Source organism: Taudactylus pleione, unplaced genomic scaffold, assembly GCF_031769625.1.
Source record: "Taudactylus pleione unplaced genomic scaffold, aTauple2 ptg000311l, whole genome shotgun sequence".
Classification (NCBI taxonomy): domain Eukaryota; kingdom Metazoa; phylum Chordata; class Amphibia; order Anura; family Myobatrachidae; genus Taudactylus; species Taudactylus pleione.
In genome coordinates, this window is record NW_028284712.1 from 2,373,002 (window position 1) to 2,390,000 (window position 16,999).

The window sequence follows — 16,999 nt, forward strand, 5'->3', positions numbered from 1 at the left end:
AATCATGTCATGTGTGTCTTTATGTGTAATACATAAGTGATGTACTGAAATCATGTCATGTGTGTCTTTATGTGTAATAAATAAACGCTGTAATCATGTCATGTGTGTCTTTATGTGTAATAAATAAGCGCTGTCGTGTAATCATGTCATGTGTTTCTTTATGTGTAATAAATAAGCGCTGTAATCATGTCCTGTGTGTTTTTATGTGTAATAAATAAGCACTGTACTGTAATTATGTCATGTGTGTCTTTTATGTGTAATAAATAAGCGCTGTACTGTAATCATGTCATGTGTGTCTTTATGTGTAATAAATAAGCGCTGTAAAAATGTCATGTGTGTCTTTATGTGTAATAAATAAGCGCTGTAGTGTAATCATGTCATGTGTTTCTTTATGTGTAATAAATAAGTGCTGTAATTATGTCATGTGTCTTTATGTGTAATAAATAAGCACTGTACTGTAATCATGTCCTGTTTGTCTTTATGTGTAATAAATAAGCGCTGTACTGTAATCATGTCCTGTTTGTCTTTGTGTGTAATAAATAAGCGCTGTACTGTAATCATGTCCTGTGTGTCTTAATGTGTAATAAATAAGCGCTGTACTCTAATCATGTCAAGTGTGTCTTTATGTGTAATAAATAAGCGCTGTAATCATGTCCTGTGTGTCTTTATGTGTAATAAATAAGCGCTGTAATCATGTCATTTGTTTCTTTATGTGTAATAAATAAGCGCTGTTCTGTAATCATGTCATGTGTGTCTTTATGTGTAATAAATAATAAGTGATGTACTGTAATCATGTCCTGTGTTTCTTTATGTGTAATAAACAAGCGCTGTACTGTAATCATGTCATGTGTGTCTTTATGTGTAATAAATAAGTGCTGTACTGTAATCATGTCATGTGTGTCTATATGTAATAAATAAGTGCTGTACTGTAATCATGTCATGTGTGTCTTTATGTGTAATAAATAAGCGCTGTACTGTAATCATGTCATGTGTGTCTTTATGAGTAATAAATAAGCGCTGTACTGTAATCAATTTCTGTGTGCCTTTATGTGTAATAAGTAAGCGCTGTACTGTAATCATGTCATGTGTGTCTTTATGTGTATTAAATAAGTGCTGTACTGTAATCATGTCATGTGTGTCTTTATGTGTAATAAATAAGCGCTGTACTGTAATCATGTCATGTGTGTCTTTATGTGTAATAAATAAGCGCTGTAATCATGTCATGTGTGTCTTTATGTGTAATAAATAAGCGCTGTACTGTAATCATGTCATGTGTGTCTTTATGTGTAATAAATAAGCACTGTACTGTAATCATGTCATGTGTATCTTTATGTGTAATAAATAGGCGCTGTACTGTAATCAAGTCCTGTGTGTCTTTATGTGTAATAAATAAGTGCTGTAATCATGTCATGTGTTTCTTTATGTGTAATAAATAAGCGATGTACTGTAATCATGTCATGTGTGTCTTTATGTGTAATAAATAAGCGCTGTACTGTAATCATGTCATGTGTGTCTTTATGTGTAATACATAAGAGCTGTACTGTAATCATGTCATGTGTGTCTTTATGTGTAATAAATAAGCGCTGTACTGTAATCATGTCATGTGTGTTTTTATGTGTAATAAATAAGCACTGTTCTGTAATAATGTCATGTGTGTCTTTATGTGTAATAATTAAGTGCTGTACTGTAATCATGTCATGTGTGTCTTTATGTGTATTAAATAAGCGCTGTACTGTAATCATGTCATGTGTGTCTTTATGTGTAATAAATAAGCGCTGTAATCATGTCATGTGTGTCTTTATGTGTAGTAAATAAGCGCTGTACTGTAATCATGTCATGTGTCTTGATGTGTAATAAATAAGCGCTGTACTGTAATCAAGTCCTGTGTGTCTTTATGTATAATAAATAAGCGCTGTACTCTAATCATGTCATGTGTCTTTATGTGTAATAAATAAGCGCTGTACTGTAATCATGTCATGTGTGTCTTTATGTGTAATAAATAAGTGCTGTACTGTAATCATGTCATGTGTGTCTTTATGTGTAGTAAATAAGCGCTGTACTGTAATCATGTCATGTGTGTCTTTATGTGTAATAAATAAGTGCTGTACTGTAATCATGTCATGTGTGTCTTTATGTATAATAAATAAGCGCTGTACACTAATCATGTCATGTGTGTCTTTATGTGTAATAAATAAGTGCTGTACTGTAATCATGTCATGTGTGTCTTTATGTGGAATAAATAAGCGCTGTAATCATGTCATGTGTGTCTTTATGTGTAATAAATAAGCACTGTACTGTAATCATGTCATGTGTGTCTTTATGTGGAATAAATAAGCGCTGTACTGTAATCATGTCCTGTGTGTCTTTATGTGTAATAAATAAGTGCTGTACTGTAATCATGTCAAGTGTCTTTATGTGTAATAGATAAGCGCTGTACTGTAATCATGTCATGTGTGTCTTTATGTGTAATAAATAAGCGCTGTACTGTAATCATGTCAAGTGTCTTTATGTGTAATAAATAAGCGCTGGAATCATGTCATGTGTGTCTTTAAGTGTAATAAATAAGCGCTGTACTGTAATCATTTCCTGTGTGTCTTTATGTGTAATAAATAAGCGCTGTACTGTAATCATGTCAAGTGTGTCTTTATGTGTAATAAATAAGCGCAGTAATCATGAAAATTGAACACAAAATATGGAAATATTTTAAAAATGTACTATGCTAATAAATTATGTTGTTTACTTCGGAATCTGTACGATTTGCCGATGGCTGAATAGCTGCTGGTTCTCATACCACGCCAGAAGTCCAATGATAACATATCCTGACAGGGGCACATAAGTACCCTAACCATCCCCTTTCCCCCCCCTCACCCTAACCCTCCCTTCGTGGTGCCTTACCCTAACCTCCCTGTGGGGTGCCAAACCCTTACCCCCCCGGTGGTGCCTAACCCTAACCCCCCCTTCCCGCACCTTAAACCTAATCCTCCCAGGGGGGCTCCCAACCCTAACCTCTCCCCTGGGGGTGTGTAACCCTAACTTCCCCTCCCCCTAGCCTAACTCTAACCTTCCTTGGGGAGTGCCTAACCCTAAGTTCCACCGGGGAATGCCTAACCCTAACCCTCCCCCCCTCCCCCGCAGCTAAGAGCAAACTAAGCCCGCTTACCTTCATTCGGGATGTCGGCCATCGGGATATTGTTGTCAAGCTCAGATAGGCGTCGGGATTTTGACGCCTATCTTGAGTCTCGGGCTGGCCTTCCACTGTCGGGATTCCGGCAGCCGGCATTCTGGGCGGTGGTAATGTCGCTACTTCCCGTTTACTTCTACTATGATATTGTGGGATTACAGCATGGTGTATTATTTTACTTATAAGATTGCTCAGATTCTACTTCACCTGGAGAGTACTTCTATAGAGAGAAGCCCCACCCTCATGCACAACTTTTGGAAGATCCATACAACATGTTTGGGACAGATGATATGGCAGTATATATACAGTACACACCAGTTATTTTAGACATATTGAGGTAAATTTACTAAAGTGAGAGTTTTTAGAATTGGAGATGTTGCCCATAGCAACCAATCAGATTCTAGCTATTATCATCTAGAAGGTGCAAGTTAAATGTTAAGTAGAATCTGATTGGTTGCTATGGGCAACATCTCCACTTCTAAAAACTCTCAATTTAGTAAATACAGTATACTTCATTATGTAGTGTTTAAAGAAAAATAATTTCCAAGAATATCAAAACTACAGTGAGTTTTCTCAGTTACATGAGTAATAATAGTTATAATAATAATATTTAAATGTTGAATTGCTACTTGCCTCATACAGTATGCACAAAACAATAAAAAACCAAACTTTTTTTTAAACTGTGCTTTATTTAGGGCTAAGCTGAAAAGCGTCATTCAATAATTACAGAAGATTACAAGGAGATTTTTTTTAAGGTAATTGAGAGTGAAAAGAGCAGTTGAATGGAAATGCAGCTGCTGTACACACCTGTACTTACTAACAGCAGGAATTAAAGGAACAGAACAGAGAAAGAATGAAAATGCCCTAGAGTAGGCGAGGAAAGAATAAAAATGGAAGAGAATTTGCTCCCTAAATATAAAAAAGGCTGGCCAGCATTCTAATGAACAAATGCAAGGATCACAGACTTAAACTATTTGTCTAAAAATTATATATTTAAAAACTACCCTTTTGATGCAAGACAGGCCTGCAACATGGCAACACAGGGGTTAACTAAAATAGTTAATGACAAAATCATGTTCTAGAGAACTGACCCATTTTGTGTCCAGGGTGAGGGTTACATCACAGTGTTCCATACCCTCTAGAAAATAACAGTTTATCTTGATTTTGAAACAAAAGGTAAGGTAAAACGCATGATCCATTGCAGGAGATAATACTTTAAGAATCTTGTGTGTATTTATATATATTTATATTTATATATATTTATAAAAAAAATTAAAACATGATCATTGCACTCTTTTAGTTCAACTAAAAGAAGTGAGAACAAAGTAAGAAGATAAAATCAATAATTCATACAGTGGAAATAAATTAGAATAAATATGATATATTTTAAAATATATGTGTTTTTAAATAGTTCATTGACTTTTTCTGAATCTGAAATTTATTCTAAAGCAACATCTTTTTCTTTTTTTTTAACTGCTCTAAAGTCAATTACCAAAGATAAATATCGTGCTTTCATTTAAATAATTTTCCTTGTTTTTTTCTCTATCATTACAATTAAAAGACCTACAAAATATGCAAATGTATTTACAGAAAAACAGAGCCAGCATCGTTTTAAACATCCCCTGTTTTTCAAAATTCCTTGTAAACAGTTTCAGAAATTCTTCAAAGATTGTATATATTTTTTTTACTGTTTTTTTTTTATTTATTTATTTTTATAACATTAAGGTTCTAGGCTATCTTTTGCCCTGAAGGTCTAGAACAAATATGGAAACTACTAAAGCAGAGGATGATCAGAGAGTTAGCAAACAGCAGGTTACGAAGATATGAAGCAATAGCCGTGTCATTCTTCAAGTTAAAATTAACTGATAAAAAGACAATAGCTTTTGTAACTTTAATATTTCATTTGCATCATTTTACAAGAGTCAAGTTTTCTTAATAGGTGGAATGCTTGCAGTTAAATACTGCCATCACCCTCTCATATCCTCCTTAATACAGTATATGCAATTGGCAAAGAGTAAGAATTTATGCTTAGTCTAAACTCTACAAAAATTACAGTTCTACAACATCTTTCTTTTAGCCATAATGCTAATGTCTATTTTTTCTTTTTTTTTTCTTTTTTTTTTTGCTCTCTAATTTCTTTGACTATTATATAGGTATCTTAAACTTTTCTGTTAAATCTGTACAACTATTAAGATTTGAAAGGGAAATAGTTAGAAGCATTTACAAACCTTTTTTCCCCACTACTGTCTTTCTAATGCATTTTTATTTTTATTTTTTATTTATTTTTTAGTTTTTTTTTTGTTTTATTTTATTTGCTTTTTTTAAATAGCTATCCTCTATTTAATCTCTACATACTTATCCTTTCATAATATACAGAAAACCATATGAAATTGTCATACTTGAATTAGTATAACCAAAGAACCTTCTATAGTATCAAATAACTATTATCTTGCCATTTTAAAAGCATGTAAGTATTTTTTTTTTACATATTTCATATAATTGATCTCAAACTGTTTTAAGAACAACTGAGATGTAGGAAGTTAACTCCATATTTTACATACAGCTACAAGTCTGCGATAAAAAGTTTGGTCCTTTGGTCCCTAAATAGCTAAGGAATGACAGATACAATGCTTCTTGTAAAAGTCGCTATGGGTTTACCATTGCAACATTAATCATGGTGGCAGACAGGCACTCCTTGTCAGATTTCAGGTTTCCAGTTGGAAGAAAAAGCCTTTTTGTGTGGTATTATCAGTGTCTGTTCGGAAATTCCCATTGATCTTGATATTGTCTGATGTTTCCGACTTGAGTTCCCATCCACGTAAGCAGATGCGATACTTTCATTGAAGAAATATTACAGGCTTAACAATCAAAGGAGAAGAAAAGTCTGAAGTCCTCAGCACAATTGGTACTTGCTGATATGTCAAAGTTGTGATCCAGCGCTTCTCGATCATATATGTTTATATATGTATGTTGTATTGTTAGAATACGGCCCAGTCAGTTCCTGCCCTACAATAGAAGTAAGGAGATAATCAGTTAATAGTCAAGGATATAAAGGGTACAACATCCTAGTGACAAAAAATTCCCTAATGATAATAGCAGTTGCTAAATTACATACTTTCTAATCAATTTTATCAAGGGCAGAGTTTTTACAAATTGATCATTAAAATATTACACCAAACATTTTCATCAAGGATTTTATTTTCCAATGAGCAATTTACAGCAAATCTACTGATTATCACTGCTTTTTCACACAGAACATGGAAATACAGCAAATATCACCATTTTTTGAAATTATACTGACAATTTCTTATTATATGCTTTCTGTATATAAGGTTTTAAACTAAGAAAATTAATTTGATAATATCATATTTCTTTATTTCAAACTGAATAGATAAAGTAAAAAACTTCCACTTCATTATGTTAAATGAATTAAAAAAATATACTTTATTTTTCTCTATACTTATTAGGTAAAAATTACCAGAAACATCACTGTATGTCTGTTTTTGCTGAACCAAAATATCTAAATACTGCAACTACATTTTGGACCAAATGGAATAGCCCCCTGGTTTGCCAAAAGTGCTGGCATTTCTGTGGTATAGTCACAAAATTTAAAGTGTGAATTTTTTAAAGGCAACATACAGTATTCTCTGTTTTGCTTTTAAAACATGCTGCTTTAAAATCTGCAGCTAAATCACTGAAACATTATTAGTTTCAGCAACACAGAGGCCATTACATTTGGCCCATTGTGTTTTTCTACCTATGATGTCATCGCTTATGTGAAAGGATACAGGATTTTTTTGAATACTTTTTTCTACTTAAAAAAGCACCAAATGTATAAGCTATTAAAAAGTTTGGAGCATTAATTAATATAGCAAGCTCCATAATGAAATTGTTCAAGAAATAAAAAATCCTTGTTGAAATTAGATTTGACATGTGCTATCCTGAGAAATTTATTCTGAGCAAAAATCAGATAAAATATTCTCATAATCCATAGACATGAAATATATTAAAGTGGAATATTTCAAAGGTATCATAGAGTTATAAGTGTAGATAAATAGTTTTATAACATTTTGCAACATGTTGGGTGAGATCTGTGATCTTGATTTCTATTTTTTTTAAATAATAACAGTAGTAATAATAATAATAAATGGAAAGGGACATTAATTATAAAACTATTTCAACACTTATATGTATCCCACAAGTAGATTCTGCCTGGGAGTTATAGAAGTGGGAACATTATGTTGTACTTTGCAGATGCTGTATTTGTCATAACTTCAATTTCAAAAAGACACAATAATTGTTGAAGCAAAATATGTGTAGATTTGCTGCCCTACAAAAAATTTATTTTATCCAAAGATATAAAAGTGAAACCAGATAAAAACAATTATTTCCAAAATGTGTCCATTTATGTGAATGCTTTAAGACTTCAAAAAGAAGTGTAAAAAATATTTTAAAAGTTTTTTTTCTGGTGTAATCATTATCGGGCTAAGCTTGGCATTTTAGTTGGATGCCTAATCATTGAGGATTAGCTCATGAAACCCTTATCTCGTACTCGCCAGCAGGTTCCTCCTGAGCACTCTTTGATTTATTACATCAAGAATCTGGAGCTGAGAGGATCCACTCGGTTAGGTTTGTCATGCCGAATGTCAATTCATGCTGGCAGGTTTTCAACACTGTTGCTTCAACATACAGCAAACCATACACAGCAGGTAAACAATTACAACACCAAATAAATAAAATAAACAAAGAAACACTAGTCAAGGACCCTTTTTCAGTTGCAAATAAACATATATATGTTGATATAGATTTTTTTTCTTTACTGATTTTGTTACAGAATTTTGTTTAAAGTTCCAGTCCCATTCACACAATGTTCAGTCTGCTATTTTAGACCATAACCAACAACAAAACAAACATAAAGACCACGGTAACTCACCAGCAATGCATAATAAATTTGGGATTAGTATTAGTAGAGGTGCATCTCCCTACAGGAGCTCAAGGTACAAGTAAGAGAATCAGCACCCAGGGAAGTGATCAGTTGAAAAAGTAATAAAAATATCTTGATTAATTTACATCTGTAGCATATGAGTTATAACTTATTACCGTAGCTCATGATTATGGGTGGCTTTGGCTGAAATGCGTAAATAGATATCAATCCCATTTTTTAAAGTTTAAATAATGGGGATACATTTTAATTGTTTCAACTAAGCAGTTCTTTTATTTATATTTATGTGCACTTATAGTACCAGCTTTCTTGTAGACATTCCTGATTTTAAATTGAAATGGCAGGTCTATAGAGATTATGGTATATAGTTTTATAATCAGGAGCATTGGGAGGTATATTTGTCTAATTGATTTTTATCATTTCTACCCCAATCTTTCCACTGTAGAGAATGCTGTTCTTCGAATGAAAACTGTTGTTGACCACAAAGGAGGACACATTGAATGACTGCTCGTCAAGGGATTTGTAAGGCCACATCACCACCTGGTGGCAAAATTTGTACTAATATTTTATTCCAATAAATGGTTAGGGTTTCCCTTTGAAGTACCTGTTGCCCAAATGTCACTTCATTACAAGCCTTAAAGTTGTCATAATAATCTTAGATTTTGCTCAGATGGTATAATTAAGTGTTTTAATTAAAGACTACTTCAGGGAGTTTGATGTACCTTAACTTTATAGAATCATTATTTTTGTCATTGCACTGGTTCATAGGGTTTGTGTAATAAAAAATATTTCCAATAATGACAGCATTTTTTGTTTTGATATACTTTAAATTGTCAGAAGATGATAGTTGAACAATGAATATGTGCATGAATTTAGAAAAATCTCTACATCTAGCAAACCCCCTTGATAAACATTCAAAATATTGTAACTCACATTTGTTTTAAAAAGAGGGACTGTGTCTTTAAACAAACAATATACTGTTTAAACAAATCAAATTAACTTTAGCCTAATATTTCAAAACCTAAACCATTGAACAGTAATTGTAAATATTGTCTCCAAATTAAAAAAATGTATGCAAGCCAGAGTTTCTGAAGAAACAGGTCAATTGAAAAAGGCCCCCAAATCTCCATAAATATATAGAACTATACCAAAAAAACACAATAGTACCAAGTGCAAAATATCAACCACAACACATTTTTACTCATCATTTTAGGATTTTTTAATAGTTCACATATAATTTGTAAAGATTACAAATTAAATTTTTAGAATTAATTATTTTTTAACCATCTACATTACAGGACACCAAGGAAGCATAAAAAGCAAGGCTGGACAAGGAAATTAAAGACCCACCGCAAGCACCAATTAAACAGAATGATTGCAGCAAAGTAAAACTGGTGGCAACACAAAATAAATAATAATTGAAACAAAAAAATAAATAAAATAAAACAGCACATGTGATCATGACTGGCCAATCATGAACTGATACGACATCCAAGAAATAATGGTTCAACCACAGCACCTCCACAAAACGGCGTGTCATGCTGCCAGGTCATTAGCTTACTACATGACGCCATCATTTCACATTTCAACCTGCTGATTGAACTTACGGACTGGGGGGCTCTTTTCTCCATTCTCACGTCATTACGTTAACTTTTTCGGCGCGAGACTGTTTGTTGGGTCTGGTTAGGTTGGGATTGAGTTGAATGACAAAAGAAGAAAAGATTTTTTTTTTCTTTTTGGCATGTTTTGTGTGTTGGGTTTTGTTTCATTGTTCTTTGGAAAAGAGGAGGAAGGAGGAGGGGAAGAGAAGAATAAGTACTAAGCACAGGTCATTGGAGCAACCACAATGAAAGCAGGTGACAAAAGCAAAGATAAAATGTAAGAGATGACTAAAGCAAAAGAGGAAAAGTGGCACAGCAAAGGGACACATGGAGAGATGGGAGCAAGACAGGCGTAGGCGGGACACACACATTCTCTAGTGATGATAAAGGAACACATGCACGTAATGACATAGCCTTGCAAATTCTTGGATAAACATTTCCAGCCAGCCCTTTAAGCAACATTTCAGAGGTCTCGAAGTAAAGTGCTGTAAGGGAACTCTATAGACCTACGCTCAAACTTGCATATTGTATTCTAATTTACAAAAGAAGTATGCATATATTATATAATTATTTTTTATGTTAATATTCTGTATCTGCTGTAATCAAGACATGATTTTCATAGACATACAGCCTAATAAAGTTATGGCATCTTTAGTCCATATAGATTGGGATGTAGAGTTTCCTGGATAATAGTTTATTTTCCCTCACATGGATCAACTCCCCAATGCGATCGTTGTCACTCTCTAACGAGTTGCCTTGCACAGCAGTGATCACATAGCACCAGTGCTCAGTGATGATGTTTCTGTAGGATATAACCCTTGAGGAATGAGCAACACACTTGTTTTTGGATTAAGAATCACATGCTTTGTGCCTTGAGTCGGTTGCAAGTCCAAATGCGGCCATCTGAAAACTGTGCATGGTCCGCACCATGTGTACCGACACCGTCATAGATTAAATGAGCAGACAGATTGATTCTTTTATTGACGGACCACAACATCTGTGAAACAGGTCTTTCTGTGAGGTGATCTTATGGAACGGTTCTGTCTCGTGGGCATGTCATGGAAGCGTTGTGGATGTGCCATAAGAGTGCTGTGGGTGTGTCATAGGAGCAGAGCCGTAACTAGACTTTTTGGTGCCCTGTGTCAGAAAGAGCAATGGCGCCCCCCTCATTTTTCAAAGGGACATAATGCACCCAAAAAAGGGCCATGGCTTCATGGGGAAGGGCCAGGAAAGAGATAGGAGAGGCCAGGAGATGCTGGGGATGAAATAAGAGGAAGCTACAAGCAAGAATGATAATAAACAGAAATTTGACAGGCCCAAACAGCGCCCCCTGACCTGTGATGCCCTGTGCGATGGCACCGGCCGCACTACCCTAGCTACGGCCCTGCATAGGAGAGCCATGAGCATGTCATTGGAGTGTTGTGAGAGTGCATGGGAGTTTTTGTGGGTGTGTCATAGGAGAGCCATGAGCAGGTCATGGGAGTATTGTGGGTGTGTAAGCTGACTTCTGCTCTAGTTTGCAGCATAGGGAAGGAGATGGGACATTTGTTTCAAATGGATGTCTTGCACCCAGCACAGGGTAAGTGAAGTCCTGATTGATACTTATGATGACGTCTGAGGCTGCATACGGCAAGACAGTGGGCGGGGTGGTCTTCCCTATGCAAATGCACAGATAATCGGCACATACAGGTGGAGACTTTCATTAGCATAAACTAGTAAGTAGGCTTCTGTGGCCAGATGGTAAACTGCTCTCAGATGCACCCGACTCAGAATAAGGCCCTTAATATTCATTTATGATGCAAATTTCAGTGCGAAAACATTGTAATTTAAGCATGATACCTCTTACACAAGACCCTCTTTTCACCAATAGGGCTGCTTCAGAAACATTACTTCCATATACTATAGATCAGTGTTGGCTAACCTTGACACTCCAGCTGTTATGGAACTACATAACCCAGCATGCACTGCTACAGTTTTGCTATAAGGGCATGCTAAAACTGTGGCAGGGCATGCTGGGATATATGGTTCCACAACAGCTGGAGTGTCAAGGTTAGCCAACACTGCTATAGATGTTTGTTCATATAACATATTTTATTATTTGAAGAGCTTAATACCCATGCAGTCAACACAACGCAATGCCTATCAATATCCTTTCTTCAATCATGTGCCAGTTAGATTTTAATCCTTTCCGTTGGCACCCAGGCCAATGTGGACAGGACTGACGACCTATGATAAGTGTGCAGAACTCTACCATACAGATCTATGGCTATTTCTGTAAGGGTCACAAAGATGGCAGTTTCAGTTTCTGCACCAGGCATCAGAGAGAACATGCCCACTACCAGCTGAATCGTTCCTCATCCTTGTCAGCAAAACGGTGCTGAAATTCCACACCAACCGAGCTTTGTGGTCGAACCGGGTGTTTTGCAGAAGAGCCAATTCCGCTCACCAAAAACAGAACTTAGGGCCTGATTCAGCAGGGATCACAGTTGCTTATACGCACGCAATCGGCCAATTGTTGCGTACTGTGCAAGAGTATGCATTGCTGTGTGCCTGTGACAACCAGCCACTGCGAACAGGACTGCGATCGCAGTGACCATGCAGACCCATCGCAGAGTGATTGACAGGAAGTGCCGTTTGTGGGTGGTGACGGGGGGAGGGGTGGTCGGGTGAACGCAGGCGTGCCAGTGCGTTTCAACGCTGTTGCAGGGGCGTGCATAAATTAGCCACTGCGATACCATACGCAGCCTGAGGCCTCATAGTGTGCACTGAAGTAAGCAATTCCTGAGTGAGGTCTGACGTGCCTTAACTGTGCGTATGGGTCTGATGTTACTCGATGTTACCGATTGTTTCGGTATGTTGCCCAAGTATACGGATGTGAGTAAGGAGAAGTGGGCTGCCTTATGTCAGGCTGCGATTGCAATGCAAATGCAAACATTTGCATATCCCTGCTGATATTAGCAACTGCGTTGCATGCGTATAAGCAGAATAGTGTATCTTGCTGATTCAGAGCCGGACGCTATTTGCGCTCGCTCGTTCAGAAAAAAGAGGTGGCTATTCAAATGAACCGTTCGCTCTTTGCGGTCTGTTCACGCCTCTAGGTCTGAACGAGCGTACAAAACATGCGGTCGTTTTTTTGAAAACTACGCCCCCTGGCCGCTCGCATCCTACGTCATGTCCGCTATTTATTAGATTAATCGAGTACATCGACCAGCATATGAACTGCTCGCTATTCTTGTGGTTGGTTTTTCCTACCGCAATCTTGCGAGCAGTTCTGACTATAAAATAACCCAGTGACGTGGTCAATGACGCTGCTGTATTAATTATGCACACCCATAAAACGCCCGTTTTGACCTTTAAGCACGCCTGCGTTCGGATTTCCACTCCCCGTTTTCAAGCACCTTCCCCTGTTTCCCCCCACATACGCCTCCTCCTGTCACTCAAAATAGCAGGCATTCGCTAATTAGTGAAGAAACGATTTTTGGCCGCACTGACTGGTTCGCGCATGTGTATTACGATCCGTACGCATGCGCAGTTGTGTAAACATTGCTCGGAACGAACGAGCGGCCGCTTACGAGCGGCTCTGAATCAGGCCCAAATACATAACAAGGTGAATAGTTTTGAGAAACAATGTTTGAAAATTTTGCTCATCTCTACCTGAGAGGTAGGAGGGGATTTTTCTAAAACATCAATCGTGCTGCTAAAATCTATGCAGCTTTTTTTCTTTTAGGTTCCGTTGGTTAAGGACATGATAGACTATCACAGCTTAAACACTTGTGGATAATATTTGACAGCCATAGTAATTGAACAGCTCCTACAATTTCCTAAAGAAGGTAGTCGTATTCATAGAGAGAAAGCAGCCTGGGGTAGAGGAAGACAGAGCAGTAACAGACATAAAACATAACATTCCGCCTTTGAACACAGATGTCGGAAACTGGAGCGCGCCGGTGATTATGGACAGTAAACCGGCTTCTTACAGAATTTGCTGCTAAGTGTCTGCTTCCGCTGGTTTTACTGCTCTACAAGAATAAAAGTCACCTAGAAAACCATACAAAATACAACAGGAACAAATGTACTGATTCAGAGATGGACACAAACCCAATATTTTTCGCAGTTTGCTGATGTTTTAATTACTGCGCATGTGTCGGAGCCGCACGGTGCATGACTCCCAATGGATTACCCTAGGGTTACTCAGAAGTTTGATAATCGGCTGATCTGCACCCAATGGTACTGTACGCCGTTGTAGGCAAGTTGCCAAGACGTCTGTGGGCATCGCAATACAAATACCGGCGGCTGGGACATTTGCATATTTTCACACAGCCATTGCGCACGAAGACGCTGACGCGGCAGGATTTGCATCTATCTCAGAATGAGGCCAAAAGTATGGACACTAACTCGATAGCCCCAGTATTTTGCGCAGACGTCTACTGAAAGAATCCTGGCCAATTGTCTTCACAAAGATTCCATTGGAGAAGTGGCCAATGTAGTCCTGAAATCTCCAGTAATATATCCAGATGCTTTGGAACTGCCAAACATTTGTGCTAACCTACAGTATTCAATTGCAGCTTGATACGGTAATATGCATTTAAACACCAACACTATGGGCTTGAGTCGCACGAAAATGGCTGCAAGTACGGTCAGCCGTGGTAGTCAGATTTACTAACGTATGCCAATAATGTGGGTATCCACTGGGCTTCAAGTGTAAGCTGCACTGCCAACTGTTTTTTTGTCCGCAGCCAAAACCCACATTGTTAGTATTGGCACTAGTGCCAGCACAAGAAATCCACCAGAAACAGCCTTTGCAGTACGTGTGCCTCAGAATAGCGCAGAACTGTAGCTACACGCCCACTATGCTCCCGTGACACTCCCTTAATCTCTTTTGCTCGGCGGTAATGTTGCTGCCCAGTTGCCCCCCCCCAAAAAAAACGTTTCACGGCTATAAATGAGATACGCAAAATGCATAAAGTCACTTCTGCGCAGTTAGCTAAAACTATTTACGGCCGTATAAGTATCCACAAGCTTTCGGAACCAGGCCCAATATTGGCATCACAATTACTGTAGTTTCTCCTTGGACCTCATGATGCATCCAACTGACTGTGATGGTCAATTTACCAGTTTTCTTTGTCTAGATTAACCCCTCCCTTACATGCACCTGTCATGGGTCAATAACTCGATTGTGCAACTACCATTCTGTGTATCACTGTTCTGAGAGGCATGTATGGGGTCAGTAGCTGGAAGTTGTACTGATTCTTGTAGTGCCATACTGGGGAAATCATGGTGTGCCTCCAGATGACTTAGGGTTCAATTTAGAATTATATAACTGTATGACCCAAAGTGATGCTATCACCATGCAGTGTAGGATCACCAGAGCAGAAACACCTTGATGTGGTTGGAGGCTTACCATATGTTTGCAAATGTATGTAACTGAGATCTCTGCATTTCTATTATCATGTAGGATGTAAGTCACTTTTGCTGCGGCAAAAATGTTCTTTTTGTTTTTTCTTGTCTAGATTAACCCATCTCTTACATGCACCTCTGATGGACCAATAAGCTGATTGAGCAACTACCGTTGTATCTGTGTATCAATGTACCACTGGAACAGTGCTAGGCAACATGGGTTTACAAGATAGAGGAGCCTTACCAATGATCAGATTACAACCTCCTAAGTCGGTTTTACCTTGGAGCCTCAGTAAAGTGTTTACAACAACAAAAGCAATTTAATAGATGGCTGGTTGGTGGAGAAAACTCATCGGCATCCAGTCATGGGTTGTCCTCCAAGGGCCGTGTGACTGAGCTCTGACTGCTTTGTGACTTCAGAGTCAGCTTCACGGACCATCCCAGATGACCTAATTCACCCACTTCAAATGTTCTATTCCCGGACTGTAAAACTTTTATGTACATAGTGTCAAACACTATAAAGGGAAAAGAGGGCTACACAAGCTGTGCAAACTAGGGCATGATGCCATGGAAAACATGCTGAACCATCTCCTATTACACGAGTGCCCTGTACTCACAGAAATGTATATGTGAGGGTGACATGACTAGACCAGCACCAGGTCCATCCATTTGTTGCTTTAGCATCTTTTGCTATAGTCGTGCCTGGAACTTTATGCTATTGCCCTTCCCCGTGGTGTATAAACGGAATTGGTATGTAATACCGACAGACGGGATGTAGGCAGTCAGAATCTCGATGCTTGGATCCCGACAGGGTTAACATACCGACACTTGGTGGTCGGTATGCTAACCCTCCCCTTCTCCCTACTCTAACCATAACCCTCCCTCCCTGGTGCCTGAACCTAACCTCTCCCCTAGTGCCTAAACCTAACCTCCCCCTCCCTGCACCCTAACCCTCCCCCCTTAGTGCTTAACCCTAACCCTCCCCCTAGTGCCTAACCCTAACTCTCCCCCTATCCCACTACTTACCTTCAGCATTCTGACTGGCGTCGGTATTCTGGCGCCGGTAAGGTAAGCATGGGCATCCAGACTGCCGGGATGCCGAACGCATACCGTATAACCATGTGTCTGCATGTGCAAGAACTGGGATGCCCACTTTGTCTTTAGCCGCAACCATTGAAACTTGCACCAGCCCCGTGCTAGGTAGTGTACCTTCTAGGCTGTTTTAGCAGGGAGCGCCGCACCCTGCCCGATTTTAAAAGAGCAAAATGCACCCTGCCTTTTTAGCGGTGCCCTTCTAAAACAGCCTGCCCTGAGCCATCCCCACCTGCAGACCACAGTGTCCCACGGGTGAGAAAAGTTGCGGCGACCGATCACCGCAGGGTGAATAGACGCCGTGCACATGCACTCGGCATGTTATCACCATGAGGAGAGAGCTTGGGGGGAACCCTGCACCTCCGTAAGCGCTGGGCACGCCCCCAAGTGTGACAAATTGGAGGTGTGTCACAAGGACATGCCCCCTCTCAGGACTGGCCACGCCACCATTTCAGGAGAGACTCCTTGCCGGCTCCCTCAGCGCCCTGGCCTGCCCGCATTCTAGCAGGAACAGTACTAGGTGCAGAATCTATGTCAGAGTTTGGCCTCCAATTATCTGAGTTCTCCACCAGTTCAGCGATACACACCTACAACACTCCCATAACACACCATCAGACAGTACATATCTGGGCCTCAGAATAGCCTCCTCCCACTTACTGGCCAGGAATGCCCAATACATGTCCAATACATTTCTGAGAGCGTGCATTGCAATAGCTAGTACAAGTCTGTGCATAGACAATGTGGGACGGATGTGTCCTACGAGGTTTTAGCACCCGGGCAGTAGCAAAA

At 38.6% G+C, this 16,999-nt stretch overlaps 1 protein-coding gene across 13 annotated transcripts in view; it reads right to left on the bottom strand.

The window, feature by feature from the left end:
- Positions 1-3,869: 3,869 nt before the first annotated feature.
- Positions 3,870-16,999, bottom strand: part of CELF4 (CUGBP Elav-like family member 4) — a 1,205,468-nt gene continuing 1,192,338 nt past the window's right edge. For 12 of the 13 annotated variants that reach the window (XM_088442426.1, XM_088442425.1, XM_088442421.1 and 9 more), the window contains one exon: positions 3,870-6,187. Coding sequence is in view for 2 of the 13 variants with exons in the window: in XM_088442424.1 (XP_088298550.1) it covers positions 6,129-6,187 (59 nt within the window). In the remaining 11 variants the exon portion in view is untranslated. Of the gene's footprint in view, positions 6,188-9,730; positions 9,897-16,999 lie in introns of all 13 variants that reach the window. The other variant, XR_015868754.1, reaches the window with a different exon arrangement.